The sequence below is a fragment of the Triturus cristatus genome, chromosome 11 (genome assembly GCF_964204655.1).
Source record: "Triturus cristatus chromosome 11, aTriCri1.1, whole genome shotgun sequence".
NCBI classification, from domain to species: Eukaryota; Metazoa; Chordata; class Amphibia; order Caudata; family Salamandridae; genus Triturus; species Triturus cristatus.
Window position 1 is genome coordinate 963,667,931 of NC_140594.1, and position 22,480 is coordinate 963,690,410.

Consider the following 22,480-nt stretch of genomic DNA (forward strand, 5'->3'; position numbering starts at 1 on the left):
CTATATATTGAACTTAATCCATACAAACTAGAAGGATTTTTTAGGCTACCAATGCCTATTAATTGTGTAAGAAAATGTTGCAGCGTCGACGTTTCGGTCTCACTCTTGAAGAACAATCAAAGAGACCATCCTCAGGACCGAAGTTGCACCATGAATCTATTAAAATATATACATACATTCTATTAATATACTTGAGTTCATAAATTTGTATTGATTATACACGAAAGGAAAACAGGTGTTATCTGTTCCAACCACCCAAAGTGTGGTGGCAATTTAAAAGAAGTGGCAATTTGAAAGAACCCGACACCTCTGCACCACACCAAACAAGTCTCTCAAATTGCCACTTCTTTTAAATTGCCACCACTCTTTGGGTGGTTGGAACAGATCACACCTGTTTTCCTTTCGTGTATAATCAGTATAGGTCATACATGTGGGAGATGGCGAAAAACAAACCCCTCAAGACACAACACACGATTTATGAATAAGGAGACAAGGCGGGTAGGCTATTGGCCTGGTTGGAACAGAAGGAGCGGGCTTCCAGATGGGTGGCACAGATACAGGTGGAGGATGGGACTCTCACCACTGATCCACAGCGAATCACGGAGGATCTGGCGAAACACTACAAACTGGTATATACACAGGAGGCTTCGGCTACAATAGAGGACAATCTAAAATTCCTTAAAGACATAAAAATGCCCGTCCTGACCCCATCGGCGATAGAGGCCCTCGAGAAAGATTTAGAGCAGGAAGAGTTAACATTCGCGATAGTGGCACTCCACACCGGAAAGGCGATGGGACCGAATGGAATCCCGGTGGAACTATATAAAAAAAGCGTCAACGCAGCTGGTCCCCCGTTTACTGAATATGTACAATGACAGTCTACAGAAAGGGATCCTCCCAAAGTACCAGAGGCTGGCCACTATAGTGGCTATCCATAAACCAAACAAGCCGCCACACTAATGCATGTCATACATGCCAATATCCCTGATCAACGCTGAGGCCAAAATTTTGGCTAAAGTGCTGGCGACAAGGATTCAGGCGCACCTAGCGACAGTGGTGCACCCGGATCAGTCGGGATTTATGCCGAACCGTAATACCGCTCTGAATCTGCGACGTCTCCACGGGGTCATCGCGCGTCGGTCCACCATAGCTGAAGACGCCGTCATTCTGTCTCTTGATGCCAAAATGGCATTTTACCGGGTTGAATGGCCAATCCTGTTCGCAGTCTTACAGCACTTGGGATTCGGGCCGAAGATCCAGGCCTGGATCAGACTACTATACACGCGACCGCTGGCCCAGGTGGTGGTAAAGGGTCACATATCATCTGACTTCCCGCTGGGGACGGGAACACGACAGGGGTGACCCCTCTCGCGGCTTTTGTTTGCGATGGTGTTGGAGCCGTTGGCGGCATGGCTACGTCGGGATCAGGTGATCCGCGGCCTGCGCTGGGCAATGGGGTGGGAAGACCGCATCTCTCTTTATGCAGATGACATGCTATTATATCTGGCATCCCCGGCGCGATCCATTAATAGTCTATTAGATATCTGTAGGTCGTTTGGGCGGGTCTCCGGATACACCATTATTGGGCCAAGTCACATCTTTACGTATTACAGGGCTCCACACCGCGACTCCCAAAGGGCTGTGTAATACAGACAGTGGAAAATGGATTTAAATACTTAGGAGTTCGAGGCATGTGGGCTGCTGAATTCATATCTGTGCATAGATCGCGGCCTAGTGTTGGGTCCGGATGTTTGCACGTTGTTGTCCTGGAAGAGTCTTCGAAGTATCACGAGATAGGTGACTCCTCTCCTGGACCACAGTGCGCATGGGCATCCTCTCCATCCTTAGATAGTTTTTTTCCGCCATTGGGTTCGGATGTGCCTATCCTAGCTCAAGTTAGGAAAATTAGGTTTAAGGCCAAAAGGCCTTTAGGTTTCGTCGGAACTGTTCCCGTTCGGTATCGACTACTTTCTTTACTATTTTAGAACTTTCTTCCAGCTATTTCGGATCCGTTTGGTCCAAACATCGAACTTACATTGACGATGGAATCGAGGACTCCATTCAAACGGTGTCCTTTATGCCACGCAAAATACCCACACATCGACGTCCACCCGGTCTGCAACAAATGTCTCTCACCGGATCACGATGAGTCGAAATGTATGGCCTGTGCCCGATTCCGATCGAAGAAGACTCTCCGGAATCGACGGGCGGCGAGATTAGAAGCGCAGCAATCGGCGCCTGCCCCGGCCAACATCTTCAGCACCGAAGACGAGGACGCCGAAAGCGTGGAAGAAGTAAACTCCAGCCCCGCTTCCGAACACGATTCCTGATCGGAAGACGACGACTAGGTGCTTTTTCACAGAGAAGAAGTCGTCGACGAGGTAGGAGACTACGAGGAGTCCTTTGGGGCCGAAGAAGATAGCTCTAGCGAGGAGCCAGGCCCACCCGTCGATACGGAGGCCGACAAAGTGCGTCATTATAAGGCTCAGGTCGAGGGATCGCCTCCGGGCCTTACCCGAGATCAATCTCAAAGTTCTTCGGCCCCACCTTCAGGCCCGGCCTCGAACATCCCACACGAGCCATTATTACCGAAGACGAGTGGGTTCCCTTCAGCGAAACCGAAACCAATCGTCACACCAGTTCCACCGAAACCAAAAGCAAAACTGGCTGAAATCGGCTCGAAGGCCTCGAAGCCCTCCACTCCTTCGACGCCAGCAAAAGCCGTCGGGCCCCGAACGCAGTAAAAGGGATTTCGGCGCCGAGCTCACTGCAGCGGATATCGGTACCGAGCCGAAGAAAAAGGCCCTCGGTACCCACAAAGCGCCTCGGCCTCTGGCACCGAAGCCGTCTGCCCCAACCACCATAGTCCAAATGGCCGCACCATCTGCGTCGACGTCGAAGACAACTGCACATGCCAAGTCGTCGACTCCAACGACGTCGATACCTCTCTTCGGATCGATGACCCCATGGCTCCAAAGCAGTCGACTCCTACCTCCAAGGTGCCGACCGGTTCCAAAGAGCCTTCGGCGTTCTCCGTGCAACAGGTCGCGGCATCGTTGCAACGCATCAGGGAACGGGCAGCCCTCCGATCCACGTCGGGCCCCGACACGCACAAGGCTCCGAAAGCACCCTCGGCGCCGACCAACATCACGTTTGGCTTGCCGCCGTCCACGGCGCTGAAGATGTTCGAGATCCGGACACGTGTCCAACAGACACAGTCCCCGTCTCCTGGACACACAGATTTTGAGCCTTCACAGCCGCAATTCATCGACGACAACACTGGTAGACTGATGCTCCGCAAGCGGAAAATCACGCCAGAGAGGGGATTGGACTCCTACAGAATCCCTCTCAAGCACAAATTGCCAGCGGGTTCGGAGCCAGTGCTTCATGAACGCTTACAACCCTCCCATCAGGATCCCCAGTCCTTTTCTCCTACGCCTTCAGAGACAGACGCAGTAGAGGACTATATGGAGGATGATGCCACCTACCCTGGGGATATCGATCCTGATGAGCATCTGCAATACCCAGATCAGGCATGGGATGACCCTACAGACCAGGGTACCGCACCAGATACCCATGACACGCAGCTTTACGGCACAAAGACATCTCCCACAGAGGACACTGCTGCCTTCAATGCCCTCATAGAACGGGCTGCTGCCAATCATGGAGTACAACTCCTTTCTGACACAGTCGAAGAAGACTTCTTGGTGGACACTTTCGCCTCTTCCGAAAGAACGGTAAAAACTCTGCCCATGTTGAAAGGAGTTCTCAAACCTGCAAAAGACATTTTTAAGGAAACAACCAGGGCACGGGTGCTAAACCCCAGGATTGAAAAAAAATACAAGCCTGCACCCGGAGACCCTATGTACATTAGGGGTCAGTTACCTTTGGACTCCATGGTAGTTGCTAACGCTCGCAAACGAGCCCATTCGCAGGCAACCGGTGATGCTCCTCCCCCAGACAAGGAGTCCAAAGTGCTGGAGACATCAGGCAAAAGGATTGCAGCGCAAGCAGCAAACATCTGGCGCATTGCCAACACACAGGTACTCCTGGCCCGTTATGATCGTTCCCACTACGACACACTAGAATCACTACTCCAACATTTGCCAGATGAATATAAAGAGGCAGCGGAGCTCCTCATCAGAGAGGGACAACTCCTTACCAATGCATCCATCAAGTGCGCCCTGGATGCTGCCGACACAGCGGCGAGGGCAATCAACACAAGCGTCATGTTGAGACGACACACATGGTTGAGAATCTCAGGCTTCAAGCCGGAGATTCAGAACAACATCTTAAATCAACCAATTAACCCCGACTACTTAAACAGCCCTGAAGTTGACACTACCCTCGAGAAAATTAAAAAAGACACTGACACTGCCAAATCAATGGGGGCTCTGCAGACGCAGCAGTTTCGCAGTGGCTCCTTTCGTCGCCCCGGGAATAGAGGAGCAACTAGAGGTCAGGGGTCACAGCAGCAATACACTAAAGGGAACACACAGAGTACCTACGATAAAACCAACAGAGGTGGATATCGTGGCTCCAGCACAAAGGGCAGAGGACGTGGTTACGGTAACACCAGGTCCTCCCCCAAAAACAAACAGTGACGCCCTCTCCCTTCCCCCCGACCACAGAACACCTGTCGGGGGGAGACTCCAGCGGTTCCTGTCCACGTGGAAAACCATCACCACAGACAGGTGGGTCAGGGACATTATCCAGCACGGTTACTGTCTAGAATTAACGTCCACTCCACCCAACATACCGCCAAAGCACCGTCCTATGTCCGTAGAGCACTTGACATTATTGCAGCAGGAAGTGCTAAGTATGCTGCAAAAAGGTGCAATAGAGGTCGTGCCCATCGACCAGCAGGGGACAGGGGTCTACTCTTTGTACTTCTTAATCCCAAAAAAGGACGGGTCGCTCAGACCTATACTAGACCTGAGACCCCTCAACCACTACATTCTCTCAGCATTTCCATATGCTCACCCTACAGCAGGTTCTCCCGCTCCTTAGTCAGGGGGACTTCCTAGCCACACTAGACCTCAAAGATGCGTATTTCCACATACCCATACACCCATCACACAGGAAATATCTCCGGTTCACTATTCAGGACCATCACTATCAATCCAAAGTTCTCCCCTTCGGAGTGACAACAGCTCCAAGGGTTTTCACCAAGTGCCTAGCTACGGTGGCTGCACATCTACGGAGACAACACATTCACGTCTACCCTTACCTGGACGACTGGCTTGTTCAGGCAAAGTCAGCCCAGCAATGTGCCAGCCACATGTTCCTCACCATTCACCTTCTTCACAGTCTGGGATTCTCACTAAATTACCCAAAATCACATCTCCAACCCGCACACGTACGACAGTACCTGTGCGCGACCATAAACACTGGCAGCCACAGCTCAGCCAAATTTAGTGAGGATCAACAGCATGCAATTGCTGATCTCAAAGTTCAAACCTCAACACTCCCTCCCAGCGCGAGTGTTCATGCAGTTGATAGGCATGATGGCCTCCTGTATTTTCATAGTCCCGCACGCAAGACTACACATGCGCCCGCTTCAGGAGTGCTTGGCACGTCAATGGCATCAGGCTCACGGGCAATTAAAAGACCTAGTGTTGGTGAGCGGTCGGGCATACAACTCTCTGCATTGGTGGAATCCACAAAACCTTTGCACGGGCCGACCGTTCCACGAGCCTGTTCCACAAATAATACTGACAGCGGACGCCTCTCTCCTGGGTTGGGGAGCTCACGTACTCACTTGTGCAGGGACTATGGACGACACAGCAAAAGAAGATGCAAATCAACGTTCTGGAACTGATGGCAATTTTCCTAGCCATGAAAGCATTCAAAGTACACTTGTGCAACAAAGTCGTGTTGATCCGGACGGACAACATGACTGCCATGTACTACATACAGAAGCAGGGAGGAACACACTCTCCACAGTTGTCTCATCTGGCTCAAAGCATGTGGAAGTGGGCCATTCAGAGGAACATATTCCTCATGGCGGAACACCTCCCCGGCAAGGAAAACCAGATGGCGGATCTGCTCAGCAGACACAGCCACCAGATGCACGAGTGGGAGCTACATCCGTCAGTACTCCAACCGTACTTCCAACAGTGGGGTCATCCAGAGATAGACCTATTCGCCACAAACAAACGCAAAATGCCAAAGCTTTGCCGCCAGGTTCCCACATCCGCAGTCACAGGGCAATGCAATATGGATGAACTGGTCCGGCAGATTTGCGTACGCTTTTCCCCCAGCGCCGTTGATACCGCTAGTGGCACGCAAACTGCGACAACACTCACTGACCCTCATCCTAGTTGCTCCCACATGGGCGCGCCAACCATGGTACACCACCTTTCCAGAACTTTCCGTGGTGCCGCATCAAAGGCTGCGGATCAAACCCGCACTTTTAACGCAGAACCATGGCGAAATTCAGCACCCAGATCCGCAACAGCTGAACCTGGCAATCTGGCTCCTGAAGTCTTAGAGTTTGGCTACCTAAACCTGCCACCTGACTGTATGGATATCATCAAGGAGGCCAGAAGACCCACTACCAGAGCTTGCTATGCGGCTAAATGGAAGAGGTTTGTCACTTACTGCTGAGATGTCCAGAGACAATCCCTATACTACTCCACAATGGTACAATACTATTCCACAATACCACACAAGTATGATTGAATTCCAACTTTTGTCACATTTATTATAAACATTTTTACATGTATCACATTTAAAATCAATTATCCATTGTTACAAAACATATTAAAACCACATGTGGTTTTAATATGTTTTGTAACAATGGATAATTGATTTTAAATGTGATACATGTAAAAATGTTTATAATAAATGTGACAAACGTTGGAATTCAATCATACTTGTGTGGTATTGTGGAATAGTATTGTACCATTGTCGAGTAGTATAGGGATTGTCTCTGGACATCGATGATTGGTACCCCTTTCCCTTTATTATATGTGGGGTCGCTCTCAGTTGTACATACAATGTCACTTACTGCAACAACAATGACATTAACCCGCTAGACGCATCCATTCAAAACATCATCTGTTACCTCTTACACTTATACCGATGCAATCTGGCATACAATTCAATACGTATCCATTTAACCGCGATAGCAGCCTATCTCCAAAACAGGCAGCACCTCTCTTTATTCAGAGTGCCTGCCATCAAAGCCTTCTTGGAGGCACTCAAACGAGTAATTCCCCCAAGACACCCACCGGCGTGGAACCTCAATTTGGTCCTCACCAGATTAATGGGTCCACCCTTTGAACCTCTCCATTCATGTGACATTCAATTCCTCACCTGGAAAGTAGCTTTCTTAGTGGCAATCACTTCGTTAAGAAGAGTTAGTGAACTCCAGGCACTAACCATTCAAGAGCCATTCATACAGGTTCACGCAAACAGGGTTGTACTACGTACCAACCCCAAATTCATGCCCAAAGTGATATCGCAGTTCCACATAAATCAAACTATTGAACTGCCTGTTTTCTTTCAAAATCCACAGAATGTCGCAGAGAGAATGCTCCATACACTAGATGTAAGGAGGGCCCTCATGTACTATATAGACAGAACTAAGGACTTTAGGAAGACAAAACTACTTTTCGTTGCCTTTTCTCCACAACACAAGGGCAACGCCATCTCCAAAGCAGGTATAGCCAGATGGATCGTTAAACGTATTCAAATTTGCTATCTCAAAGCTAAACGCACATTAACGATTCCCCCACGAGCCCACTCAACACGAAAGTTAGGGGCGTCCATGGCTTTCCTGGGAAACATTCCTTTACAGGAAATATGTAGAGCAGCCACATGGTCCACTATACATACATTTACCAAACACTACTGTGTAGATGTACACTCAAAACAGCAGGCAGCTGTAGGACAGGCTGTTCTCAAAACTCTTTTTCAGACTGCTGCAGCTGGCATGGGTAGCCGCCGCTAATAGGAGGTACTGCTATGTATTCTATGCACAGATATGAATTCAGCAGCCCACATGCCTCGAACTGAATATGCTACTTACCAGTATGCATCTGTTCTTGGCATGTAGGGCTGCTGACATTCATATCGCCCACCCTCCTCCCCGGCGCCTGTAGCAGCTGCAGCTCTCAGAATTACTGTATAGCATGGTCATCACTTACTGTATCTACTCCATCACTGCCACAATGGCGAAAAACAATCTAAGGATGGAGAGGATGCCCATGCGCACTGTGGTCCAGGGGAGGAGTCACCTATCTCGTGATACTTCGAAGACTCTTCCAGGACAACAACGTGCAAACATCCGGACCCAACGCTAGGCGGCGATCTATGCACAGATATGAATGTCAGCAGCCCTACATGCCAAGAACAGATGCATACTGGTAAGTAGTATATTCAATATACGTCACACCTGACAGATTGCAATTCATTGCGGAAAACCTCACACAGCCTCTGCTGCGCTTCCGTAGGGACGTCAAACACTGGCGCTCCCTGCCGCTAACGCTTCTGGGCAGAGCGGCCCTTTACAAAATGATGGCGCTCTCCAGATTCCTCTATGCACTACACAACACGCCCTTTCCAGTATCGCCTGTATACATCAAAGCAATACACGCAGAGGTGACGAATTTATTGTGGGATGGAAAAGCGCCGCGGATAGCACTTCACAAATTAACGAGAAGCTGGTGGGATGGGGGTATTGCACTTCCTAATATCTAGGTGTACTACTGGGCCTCGCAGCTCGCAGTGGTGAACCAATGGATACATGCCCCCGGTGATGACCCGGCCTATTGTATGGACAGACACTTGCTAGACACTGTAGGAGTAATGGGTGCGCTCTACAACAAGGTCAGAAGGCATGACCTTACGGGCCCAACGGCACATACAGTAAAAATCTGGTTTGAGGCTCAACTTCCGCTAGGTTGGGAAGGGAAAATAACACAAGTGACGCCACTGTGGGACATGAAACGGCTAGGTATGCTACGTAATACTAAGGGCTTCCACCAATGGGACCTCATAGGAATCTCTAGAGTCGGGGATCTATGGAAGAAAAGAGAAGTAGGCACATTTGCTCACCTACAGGATACATACGGTTTGGCGGATACGGAAAACTACCGGTATCTGCAGATCAGACACGCCCTCCTGGCAGCAATCCCACCAGGCACACAGCTAGTGGAGTCATCACCGTTCGAAGATAGACTCCTTACAGAGCATCTCAATAAAAAAGCCATATCACTAACGTTCCGGAAAATAATAAACAACCAGCCGGACCCCCTGACCGCCCTCAAATCCAAATGGGAAGCGGAGATAGGAGAACTGGACAACACAGACTGGCAGGACGCACTCTCATCCCCTAAGACAGTAGCGATTCCCTCAAAACTAAAGTTGATACAACTCAAAATTCTACACCGTACGTATTACACCCGAACATTACTATATAAACTGCGACAGACAGATTCACCACTATGTCTTAGGCGGTGTGGGGAGGAAGGGACTCTCTTTCATACCCTTTGGCAATGTCCAGCAATCGTCCGCTATTGGAAGGGAGTTATGCGTACCCTCTCTCAGGTAACAAAAATCACGATTCTCCCAGACCCAAAAAGATGTCTCCTTAACATATGGGAACCGACAGACCTAACCCGCATGACACAAACATGGGTAACAATGGGCATGATGCTGGCGAAAAGAAGTATATCACATCGGTGGGGGTCCCGTCAGACACCCACACTCACTCAGTGGAGTGAAGCAATGGATAATGCAATGATAGTGGAAAAGACTGTATATATTCACAGAGGGTGCCCCAAAAAATGGTCGATGATATGGGGAGGGTGGAATGTTTATCGTGGGAACATATGTGAGCCCCCAAGGGATGATCCGGGCTCGGACAAAAGCGATTAAAGGTCTCATCAAAGAGGAGTATGCGTAGCTATATTACCAATGTCATCAACAGTATATGTGATATGTCAAAAGATCATTTATTTGTTACAATTGTGTGTCTCATGATGATCAGTGCCAAAAATACATTGATAATATTTGAAAATGTTAAACAAAATTAAAAAAAAAAAACATGTACTGATGTGGGGTGGTGTTTGTGGGCATTGGACACATGGAGACTTCCTGCCTATGTCCTTGGTCCCCTTTCCCATTTCACCTGTAGCTGAAGCAGGCCTCTGTCCGAGTACAGTAGAACTAACGCTTTTACCCGTCGGAACTGGTCTGATTTTGTACTCTGCTCCGAGGCTGTGAAATCCGTAGCCTCTGTTTGGTACTGTAAATAGGGAGGGTGTTTGGTGAACAATTACCTCTCACCTCCTTTTGGTGTCAGATGTGAAATCTGGTCAGCAATCGAAGCATGATGCTCAGAGTATTGGAAAAGCATACAAACTTTGACATTTTGCAGACTCTTTAGTTGGTTCTACCATTCTGCCTTCCCCACTGGAGTGGGGGATGGGGGTATAAGTACTGGACCCCTTAACCAGCATTTGGGCTTTGTCATTGTGACCTGCACACCGGTGAATGAAGGAAGTTGGTGAACCAGGGATAAAATTGGTCTGCCTACCCTCCCTTTAGGGCGGTCCATAATCACCTGCACAGTTGCTTTGTTGCTATGATCTGGGGAGGGACTTGCGTAACTGCTGAGGAGCTCAACTGTGCCCGCAGAAAACCTAACCTATTCCTTTGGAATACCTCCTCAAAGCTCAGTTGATGAACAACCTGTATGAGGACAGCTCGAAAGACTGAATTTGCCTTAGGGAACCTAGAGGAAGTAAGAGCATTTGAGTTGTGGAGATGCTTGTTAACATGCATGAAAGAGCTTGCACTGTGCTGACCTATCCTGTGCGTGCAGCCTTTGTCCCTTTTCATTCAACTTCTGGGGAACAAGGTTGCAGTTGTCCCTTTACATTGCAGGTGTGAGATTTGGCTCAACTGGCTGTAAAAAAGCTATTTTGTCTCAAGAACAGATAGTACTATCTTTTTACTCTTTATGGTTCTGTAACGGTTGAAGCTGTTCTGAAGCCTAACCCAAAACTGTTCCGTTTCCTGTTGATGTTGGTCCCAACAATCCCTGCAGTATGTGCCTTCCAGTTCTGTGGATGCCCCCGCTAAAAACAATCATTACAGCTAGAACCCCATATACAGGCTTGTAAAGGATCACTTTGGATATTGGGCCACCTCCCAATAGTTGGAGCTTTTCCGCTATTTTCATCAGTCCGATTTATAAATGATAAAGCCTTTGATTCTACTTGACTGGATAGTGTCCCTTACCGAGTCACCAGGGAATGACCCTGTAGGAACACAGGGCTGTCCAAAGTCTTTCCGATGTAGGGGAGGAGATATTGGCAGGAGGGTGGTGTGGGTGGTGGTGAGGTGGCCTCTACGTTTTTTGGGATGACAGCCCAAACCCTTTGTAACACTTTAATTCCACTCCTCACATCAGTGGAACTCATGGAGTAGAGTGGGTTCCAGGATTCCTCCACGTATCCTTTAACCACATTTATTACCTTTTAGGAGAGCTTAGATACTGCTGAGCCCCTTAGTGTAACATTGGCTGTTGTCAAAAGAAATCGTTTTTTTAGCGATTGGGATCTTTTGGTGTCATCTCTGCTCCAGAAGCTTCTTCTGTTTTGTTGTGTATTTTGTCATTTTATTTGAACTATTTGCTATCTTTTTTTCTAAAGTGAAAGCATGTATAGCGCATTGATATCAATTTGGTGTTTTATAAGGATTCTCATTTTCTAACTACCTCCTACAGCAAGCCTTGGCTGCTGCTTCTTGATGCCCTCAAATTCAAGTGCCTAAAAAGTGTAGCATGCTATTCCAGTTGAAGTGCCCCTGTATTGTGGGCCTGGGGTATCAGTGGTAAATGGCATTACTCACACGAGAGACTGTTCAGGAACTTCTGAGTGCTCCAGGACCTTAAGACAAGGGATGACCACACAGGGAAGTATCTGCACTCATGTATAGTATCCCTGAACACATTTATAAATCTAAAATAATGTAAGCAATTCTCATGAGAAGCAAAGTTTTGTATTTGTTTAAATAATAATTGGCACTAATATATTCTAACCCTTCCCTATAAAAGAAAAATGAATCCGTGGCATTAAACGTAGGCACTTCAGGAGGCAATTTGATATGTCTTATTTAACAATATTAAAAGCTGCTGCTGCTCCCCAGAGTGGCATTTCTGGATTAGTTACAGTTGCTCTTTCTGCTACATAGAGCAATGAAACACAGTTCTTCCTATTCAAAATATATTGTCTCAGAATGTAATTTTATCCTTAATCTTTTTGTTGTGGGTATGCCTCTTTCCACAAGTGCTTGTTTCTAGCCTGCTAGAATTTGCTCGTACAGTTTCAGATGAACTGTTACTCTGTAGTACTATGGAAAAGAAGAATTCCTGATGTTTGTCCTGTTTTATTTCGCCGTGGGTAGTGCTGTTGTGTACAAATTAAAACTGGTCTTTTGTAAAAACCTATCACATTCTGTCTTGAAGACTGCTCCAATGTTGCATGTATCTTTTTTCTTTCATGTCATTTATTCTCGTTTGATTACAAGTTATTCCTGAGAGGTTGTTAACGACGACTCTTTGACTTCTGATAGCCATAGCTCATTTCCCTTCGTTCAGAAAATAAGCAAAAAATGTTGGCTGTTGACTAAGCAGATAAAGTGATACAAGTCCAAAGACTTAGTAGATTAGCTTTTTTCACACTCTTGAGAGCGCCTAATGCTTCAACTTCATTACTTACAGTCGGGGCCACTGGAATTGTGCAATTCTCTGGCTGCGGTGTTTTCAGCATAATTATAGATTAGTCCCATTTGCCACACAATCCATCATCTGCTGCTCATAATTTTCAGAAGTTAACAGTCGACTATTCGTTTCTAGCTCAGATCAGTCAAAAGTTACTTACAAAGCTATACATGTTACTGCGCAGTGGAAAACCCTTAACTATTGACTGGTCAATTTTAAGCTGTTTATTCCAGTGTTTGGATGTGATTCTGGAGCTCATGAGGTGGAACTTTTGCCCAGACAGTGTTAACTTGTGTACTGTTGGCAAAATAATGAAGTAATGCTATCACAAAATGTGCCACATTATACTGCATAATTTGTGTTTTGTTTAATACTGCAGGACAGCATTGCATTCCATAAATGTTGAAAGCCAAATTTCCTTGCATTTTCCTATTTTTGTTTTTGGGCTCTAAAGAGCAGGATGGTGTGAGCTATTGAACCCTATTTTTTCAGTTCTTTGCTACAAGATTTTCTTCAGATTGTGTCGGCCTTCTGAATATAATGAATCTCGTAATGCTGTGGTCATATTAGTATGTTGTTCGGACTCCATTTCTTCATGCTGTGCTACTGCCTTCCGGATGAATTTTCTGCTATTTTCATTGTATAGCAATAATTATCCCATATTAGAGAAGGAAATTTTGCTTACCTGTAACAACTAAATTCTCTCATGGATAGCTTCTCCAACCATCTCCTCTGTCGAGCCACGGAAGTAAAAGCATTGATTAGGTCCTAATTCCTTCACCTTCAAAATTCATAGTACAACAAACTGCTGTGTTGCACAAGGCATGTATTTGGCATTGAATTGGCAGCATAATATTTCCTTTATGTGGGGCTGCATGCTATTGAAACCATGTATGTCAGATTGTTCTCTCTTAAAGATTTGCAATTGTATTACAAGATAGCAAATGCAACACAAATGTGGCCTACTACTTAGGCACTGTTTAGCTTTATTTGACAGTAGGTTTTCCCCACACATTGTGTTATGGGACCCACATACTGATGGAGGTATGAGTGAAAAGTGGTGTCAAAGGCCAGTAACTTCTTCTTTTGCGTCCTTGTACCTTTCCAGTTTGTTTGCAAAAGGACAATGCGCACAGCATGAACTCTTGGATTAGGAAGTAGTACGTGGTGGTTCATTATACCAACTAAATGTTTTTAGATTAATAGTATACAGAGAACAAAATGTTGACCATGAAACTGAATTTCATTTCTTTTTTTAGTCGGCGAGGCTCTGGCCTAGGCAAAAGAGGAGCAGCTGAAGCTCGCCGACAGGATAAAATGGCAGATCCTGATAACAACCAGGATGGAGCTAATTCTTCAGCTGCTCGCACAGAGGAGACTCCTCAAGGAGCAGCAGGTAATCATTCTTCCATAATCAATAGCTTGATATTTACCTTGGAAGCAAAAGGCAAATTAAATTTTTGTAGGAAAATGGTGGGCCTGTTCCTTAAGGTTATTTGCAAGAAGAGCTACAATGAACATCTTGGTGAATAATTGACCAGATAGAAGTTGTGGTTGATCTTTACACTGGTGAAGAATTGAAGAAATTGGTGATGTTTACAGCAGGAAAGCAAATAATTTTAGAATTTCAATGAACCAGTCACTCTTATGAAATAGAAGTAAGAAATACGTCTACAGCAATGCAAATGGGCATTTTTAGTTGATGATACCTCCAACTCCAATAAACAGTTCACTAAACAAACCAAAGGCAAAACATTTTTTATAGTTGGGTGGGAATTTCACTGGCAACCTAATGTTTTAAACCTAAAAAACCACTGAAATTCACCATTTATAGTTAGCTCTAGTAACTATAGGTCATGCCCTAAGGTAACTGTTACTGGCGCCTTCACCATGCACAGTTTTCTCATCAATAATTTCATTGAAAATGTTGCAGTGATTTTATCAATGGTGTCATAGAAGATTTCATGAGTTTTGTAATATGTGGGGTAGTTAGCAGTCCATGGGGAGGGCAAGAGTTGTAGCTAGTGGTTCAGTGGTTTGTATAAATATTGTAAGTGTTAAATTGTCACTGAAATTCCTAACTATGACTACCAACTACCCAGTGGCGACTACCACTGGGAGATGTATATCTATCTCACTGGTGGCTTAGCACCGGTGTAATTATGGTTAGGTCAGAGTTTCGAAAGACACTTTTGTTATCCTAATTATTCTGGCTGTCAAGAATTCCTGTCATACAAGGGAAACACGCCCTTATGTAAACAGGAGAGCTGTTACATAACTCAAGGGAAAGGAAACACGCCCTTATGTAAACAGGAGAGCTGTTACATAACTCAAGGGAAACACGCCCTTATGTAAACAGGAGAGCTGTTACATAACTCAAGGAAAACACGCCCTATAAAGGGAGGAACCGGGAGGTACAAGGCTGTCGGATATTGTGTTTACACCGACGTACCTGCTTCGTGAAGAGCAGTGTTCCGGAGTGGTGCTCCAGTAAGGCAAGAACGGAGGTAGGTCGAGTCGTTACTCCCTGGGCCGTGTCTTGCCCCATCGTCACCTGTGAAGGACCCGGAAGCTCTACCGGTCAACCATTGAGCTTCGCTTTTTGACTCGGCTGAGTCCAAGCGCAGTGGCGCTTTTGCTGGTTGGAGTCGTAACTCCCAGCCCGACCAGAGACACAGGGACTGCCAGCTGTAAACGCACACCAGGAGGTGTTTGCCGCGTTACAGACTCGGAAGTCCACAGGATCGATCGAGCGGCTGCTCTCGGTTCAGTCTTTTTGCTTGTGATTGGGGTATCGGTGACGCATCACCAGGAGGTGACTCCGCGTCCCGGTGCAGTCTGAGGAAGAGGTTGAGCGGCTGCTCCCTTCAGGTAGAGACCCCGGCTGGGTGTTTCCCTGACTCCTCGATTCTCCCCAACACTCTTCGTGCCCCTCACAGCCTACCGATTGGCATTGTCGGCCATTTCATTTCTGCCCTCTGTTGGCATACGCCGGGATCGGCGTATATGCAGAGGACGGTTAGGACCATCCGTGCTGTGGGCTGGTAACGTACTTAGCCTGGAGGATTCCAGTGACTATAACTTTTGTTTGTTCTTTGTATTTTATTTGCCTTCATTAAAAGAACTAACCCTTCACAAGTGGTTGCGTCCTCATTGTCGTGTCTGTTAAACGATCCTGAGACGGTCAGGGCGTTACAAAATATCCGACCTTAATAACACTAACTGTCTCCCGGTCGATAACAGACATGGCAACACTTGATGATGTGCTGGCTGCTTTAGCGGCCATGCAAGTTGAAGTGGCTGCCTCTAGGCAAGAAACAGCCGATGTAAAAGCCAGACTGGATGCTATCCAATTGGACCCGCTCACGCCCAGCACCTCCCTCACGAACCAGACCCCTGCGGTAGTAGTGGAAATGCCGGTAGCCATCCCCTTGGCAACACCAGAGAGGTACAGTGGGGATCCTAACACAGTGCAGGTATTCCTCACACAAGTGGCGCTACATTTATCGTGCAAACCAAAGGCGTTCCCCACGAGTCAGGCTCGTGTGGCTTTCCTTATATCCTATTTGGCTGGAAACGCGGCACAATGGGCCGTACCTCTGGTGAGCAGGGACGACCCCCTCTTATGTGATTGGGGTGCTTTTCGCGAGGAATTCCTGAAGGTATTCGACAGAAGGGCTGACTCGTACACGGCGGACCGTGAAATGCTTGAGTTGAGACAGGGATCCAACGACCTGGTGCAGTATCTCAACGCGTTCCGAAGGCTGGTTGCGGAAACCAAGTGGCCTGTTGCTAAACAGACGGCGCTCTTCCATCAAGGGCTGTGCGATGAGCTCAAGGACGCCGTGGCTCATATTGACCCTCAACCCAAGACATGTGAGGGCCTTATCAACCTGGTATTACGGCTGGAACATAGGCTAAGTGAAAGAAAGGGGGATCATGGGAGAAAAGGAAAATCCCTTCCATCCTATGTGACGGTGGGAAGTCCTGAAACTTCCACCGCATCCAAGGGAGAACCCATGGACATCAGCGCAATACGAGCGAGCCTCACAGCCACGGAGAAAGAGTCACGCCGTAAACAAGGATTGTGCCTATATTGTGGCAAAAAAGGCCACTACGTACGTGAATGCCCTGCCAAACCGAAGACGTCACGTTATCGGGCCAACCGGTCGGTAACAGCCGTGGTGGACATACCGGCGGAAAACTAGAGGACTCCAAGACCAGAGAAGGGGCATCTCGGAGTCACTCATCCATCCCTTCACTTTCCAACTCGGTCACTAAGGGACAACGACACCTGTTTATCACGGTGCACGTGGGAGTGCATGACCAGTGGATACCCGTTGTGGCCATGGTGGATTCAGGGGCCACTGGCATGTTTATGGACCACAACGAGGCATGCAGGCTAGGGCTAGTGCTTCTTCCCAAAGCAGTACCCGAAGACGTCTATGCGGTAGACGGAAGGCGATTGGTGACGGGGCCCATCGGTCAGCACACGGGGGTCCTTCCGATGAGATATGGGAGGAACCATTTGGAACAAATCGATTTTAACATCATCCGAGCGCCCCAATATGGCGTCATATTGGGATTGCCGTGGCTACAGAAACACAACCCCTTTGTGGATTGGCCAACACATCGCATCGAAATGACGTCACCGTATTGCATCCTGCATTGTGGAATAAGAACGGAATCCCTTGACGCAGATGAGAGCGGGAGTCAGACGGTGGCTACAGCGGCAGAAAAAGATGTGTCTCTCCCCCAGGCTTATCACAGTTTTGAGGATGTATTTGATGAGGTGAAGGCGGAAGTGCTACCACCACATAGACAGTTTGACTGCCAGATCGACCTGGTGCCAGGGGCCAGCGTTCCCAGCGGCAGGGTGTATGCCCTGACGGAGCCTGAAAACGTGCATCTCCGGGGGTACCTGGATAAACTCCTCAAGCTAGGATTCATCCGCCCGTCCAAGTCTCCGGCCGCCTCGCCACTCTTCTTCATCCCGAAGGCTAATGGGGAGCTGAGAGCCTGTGTGGACTTTAGGGCATTGAATGCGATAACCATAAAAAATCGGTACCCCTTGCCTCTCATCAGTGTACTTCTGGAACAGGTCAAGAAAGCTCGTATCTACACAAAGTTGGATTTGAAAGGGGCGTACCATCTGGTGCGCATGAGGGACGGAGACGAGTGGAAGACCGCCTTTAAGACCAGGTTCGGCCTTTTTGAGTACCTCGTCATGCCGTTCGGTCTGTGCAACGCCCCGGCAGCCTTTCAGTACTTTTTGAATGAGGTATTCAGAGAGGAGTTGGATATCTACGTGGTCGTATATATCGACAACATCCTCATCTATTCGTCCAGTGTGGAGGAGCACGTACACCACGTCAAAGCTGTGCTCCAAAAGCTGAGGGAAAACATGCTGTTTTGTAAACTCAGCAAGTGTGACTTCCACGTCACATCCGTGGAATTCCTCGGAGTGATGCTGAGTCCAGAGGGACAGGAGATGGCAGAACGAAAGATCAAGGCGGTGAAAGAATGGCCGGTGCCCCAAAGCGTGAAGGACGTCCAAAGTTTCATTGGCTTCGCCAACTTTTACAGGCGGTTTATAGATGGATTTTCAGGAGTGGTGGCCCCAATCACATAGCTACTGAGGAAGTCCAAGGAGTTTGTCTGGTCCCCTGAAGCGAACAAAGCCTTTGAGGCCCTGAAAAGCGCCTTTGGTAAGGCGCCGGTGTTGGCTCACCCCGATCCGGATCTCCCCTACGTGGTGGAAGCGGACGCGTCGGATGTGGCGCTGGGGGCTATCTTGTCCCAACGCAACCACGACACAGGGGTGCTTCATCCCGTTGCGTACATGTCCCGCAAACTCAACGACGCCGAACGCAACTACCATATTGCGGAGAAGGAGCTTCTCGCAATCAAGGACGCCTTCGCCGAATGGAGGCATTGGTTGATGGGGGCAAGACATGTGGTATCGGTGTACACGGACCATCGGAACCTACAGTTCATGACGGCCACTAGACACCTTTCTCCCAGGCAGCTGCGGTGGATGATCTTCTTTGCGGGGTTCAACTTCCGCATCACATATCGGCCGGGGACGGAAAACCGTAAGGCGGACGCCCTGTCCCGTCAATCTGCAGTTAAGGAACCATTGCCTGCAACCGAGCGTTCCATCATTTCCCCGAGGATGGTATTGGGGGTTATCCAACCAGATACTTTCCTGAAGGGAATAAAGAGAGGGATCAGGTCATTCGCATGGCGGAGGTGGCTCCTCAGTCACAGAGAATGGCAGCTGAAGGACGGGATACCCCTGAAGGGCAGGTGCCTATTGATACCCACGCCTAGGCTAAGGAAACAAGCATTCATCTGGTGCCATGACTCTCCATGCGCAGGTCATTTGGGCTTTGAAAAAACGGTGGCTAGCATGGGACGGCATTTCTGGTGGCCAACCATGAGAGTGGATGTCAGGAGGTGGGGACAGGAGTGTCCTACGTGTGCTACCATGAAGGCCGACCATGGCCGAACCCAAGGGCTCTTACATCCACTTCCGACCCCGGATAGACCATGGGATAGCATATCACTGGACTTCGTGGTGGGCCTACCGGTAGACCAGGGGATGACGGCAATACTGGTGGTGGTGGATTACTTGACGAAAATGGGGCACTTCATCCCCTGCAAGAGAGTCCCTACAGCCGGGGAATTGGCGTCACTACTCCTACAGAATGTGGTACGACTGCATGGATTACCTGGGGTGATCGTGTCGGACCGGGGGTCGCAGTTTACTGCGCAATTCTGGAAAACTTGGTGCACTGCGCTGCATGTTAAGACCGCCCTGTCCACCAGCTACCACCCTCAAACGGACGGCCAAACCGAGCGCCTGAACCAAACGCTCAAACAGTATCTGCGATGTTTTGTGGACCAGGGCAGGGAAGAATGGGTCGACTTGCTATGGGTTGCAGAGATAGCCTATAACAACGCCACTCACAGCTCCACACAGTCATCTCCGTTCTATAGCAACTATGGCCAACATCCCAGGTTCTTGCCATTTCTACATCCGTTCAGAGAGGACAGGATTCCCGCCACAGCGGACAGGGTGGCACACATAAAAGACACGTTGATGCGCTCAAGGGCTGTCCTAATAGAGGCCAAGAGAAGATACAAGGCTGCGGCAGATAGGAAGAGAAGGCCCGGGCCACTGTACCGCACTGGAGACTACGTCTGGATATCCACAAGAAACATGAGGTTTCGAAAGAACAGTGTGTTCCATCCCAAGTACATGGGCCCCTATCGAATTACCAGGTGTATGGGTCCCGTGAACGTGAAGGTGTGCTTGCCCCAGTCATTGCGGATACACCCTGTCTTTCATGTATCATTGCTCAAACCAGCACCCTCCAAGCCGTCTGGGACACCTAGGCCGGTATGCGTGGAGTCGGAGGTGGAGTATGAAGTGTCGGGCATACGGGCGTCCAAATGGCGCAGGGGGAAGCTGTGGTACCTGGTTGCGTGGAAAGGCTATGGCCCGGAGGAGCATTCATGGGAACCGGCTGAAGGGGTTCATGCTCCGCGCTTGGTCTCCTTGTTCCATCGGCGTTTTCCTGCCAGCGCTGGACCCGTGGGGAGCCGCTGAGAGGGAGGATGTACTGTCAAGAATTCCTGTCATACAAGGGAAACACGCCCTTATGTAAACAGGAGAGCTGTTACATAACTCAAGGGAAAGGAAACACGCCCTTATGTAAACAGGAGAGCTGTTACATAACTCAAGGGAAACACGCCCTTATGTAAACAGGAGAGCTGTTACATAACTCAAGGAAAACACGCCCTATAAAGGGAGGAACCGGGAGGTACAAGGCTGTCGGATATTGTGTTTACACCGACGTACCTGCTTCGTGAAGAGCAGTGTTCCGGAGTGGTGCTCCAGTAAGGCAAGAACGGAGGTAGGTCGAGTCGTTACTCCCTGGGCCGTGTCTTGCCCCATCGTCACCTGTGAAGGACCCGGAAGCTCTACCGGTCAACCATTGAGCTTCGCTTTTTGACTCGGCTGAGTCCAAGCGCAGTGGCGCTTTTGCTGGTTGGAGTCGTAACTCCCAGCCCGACCAGAGACACAGGGACTGCCAGCTGTAAACGCACACCAGGAGGTGTTTGCCGCGTTACAGACTCGGAAGTCCACAGGATCGATCGAGCGGCTGCTCTCGGTTCAGTCTTCTTGCTTGTGATTGGGGTATCGGTGACGCATCACCAGGAGGTGACTCCGCGTCCCGATGCAGTCTGAGGAAGAGGTTGAGCGGCTGCTCCCTTCAGGTAGAGACCCCGGCTGGGTGTTTCCCTGACTCCTCGATTCTCCCCAACACTCTTCGTGCCCCTCACAGCCTACCGATTGGCATTGTCGGCCATTTCATTTCTGCCCTCTGTTGGCATACGCCGGGATCGGCGTATATGCAGAGGACGGTTAGGACCATCCGTGCTGTGGGCTGGTAACGTACTTAGCCTGGAGGATTCCAGTGACTATAACTTTTGTTTGTTCTTTGTATTTTATTTGCCTTCATTAAAAGAACTAACCCTTCACAAGTGGTTGCGTCCTCATTGTCGTGTCTGTTAAACGATCCTGAGACGTTCAGGGCGTTACACTGGCACAGTTTGAATCTGCAAAAAATATTTTTATTTTATAAATAAAGTATAGTCACTGTATTCTTAATGCCACGTTTTGTGGAGATCTGGGAAGCTAGGCCAAGAAAAAGGTGGTTTCCCAAACTATTTCCCATAGAATTCTTTTTTCCTCGGTACAGAATAAAAAGCTGAACAGAATTAAACAAAACTTGGCATGCAGGTTGAACTGAACTTAAGGAAGTGCCTTTGTTTATGGTGAACGTGTTCAACAGTTTTTGAGAAATTAACATTTAAAAAGATGCTCAGGTTGGGCATGAAGATATACATACATTTAACAGAATTGAGACTAGGTTACAAATATTTCGAATATGACAGAAATTCATACAGTAGTATTTCAGTCTTCATGGGTCTGACTCCCTAGCTTGCACTCGCTCAAGAATTCAGTGTAAAAATCTGGTAAACAAATGAGCATATGACCACCTTCAAGCCCAACCACACAGTCCTTTTTTTACATAATAATTCTGCCAGATTGTTGATTCACTTATGTTTATGAAACCTCTAAGACTAATAAAAGGTCTTTTTTCTGTAACATCACTTCTAGTTAACCTTCTTGCATCTAATCCCTTCTTCTACCAACACTTAAATAAGTTTCCCGTTTCTAGCTTCGGTGGGTACATTATCGCTGGGGACACCTCTGATAAATGTGAAAGCAGTAGCCCCCAAACTGCCTAAAAGTCCTGTTTACGCTCAGCTAAATTGAAACGCAGTATCTCCATAGCAATAAGATTCTACTATCGGGAGTTCCTATGGTAGGGATGTGGGGTCAACCCCCCCCAGCATGCTGCTAGCGAAGTCTTGTGCCATGGTTTGATGCTTCAGTACTGGTGATCTCATCCCGAGTAGTAATGTGATGGAGGTACTGAAGGAGAGGGTACCCCAAAATAGTTATGAGTTCTTTGGCAACCTCTGTTTTGAATGGCAGAAAACATGGGCGTTTCCCCCAAATATTTTTCACATCTCCGCTTGCCTCACTTCCTGTCCAGCATTTTGGAGCCACCAGTAGGTAGATCTTGTTAAGATTAACTTGTGATCTATACCATTCTAGTAGCAATTCATGGTGAGCTACCTTTCCCAGCGTTCCTTATAAGCTTT

The 22,480-nt window shown here is 48.1% G+C and overlaps 1 protein-coding gene across 15 annotated transcripts in view; it reads left to right on the forward strand.

Annotated features, from left to right (window-relative positions):
- The window catches only part of TRIP12 (thyroid hormone receptor interactor 12), a 1,120,962-nt gene that overhangs the window by 132,394 nt on the left and 966,088 nt on the right, over positions 1-22,480 (forward strand). For all 15 annotated transcript variants that reach the window (XM_085634980.1, XM_085634991.1, XM_085634979.1 and 12 more), the window contains one exon: positions 13,996-14,132. In XM_085634980.1, the coding sequence (XP_085491106.1) occupies positions 13,996-14,132 (137 nt within the window). The remainder of the gene's footprint in view (positions 1-13,995; positions 14,133-22,480) is intronic.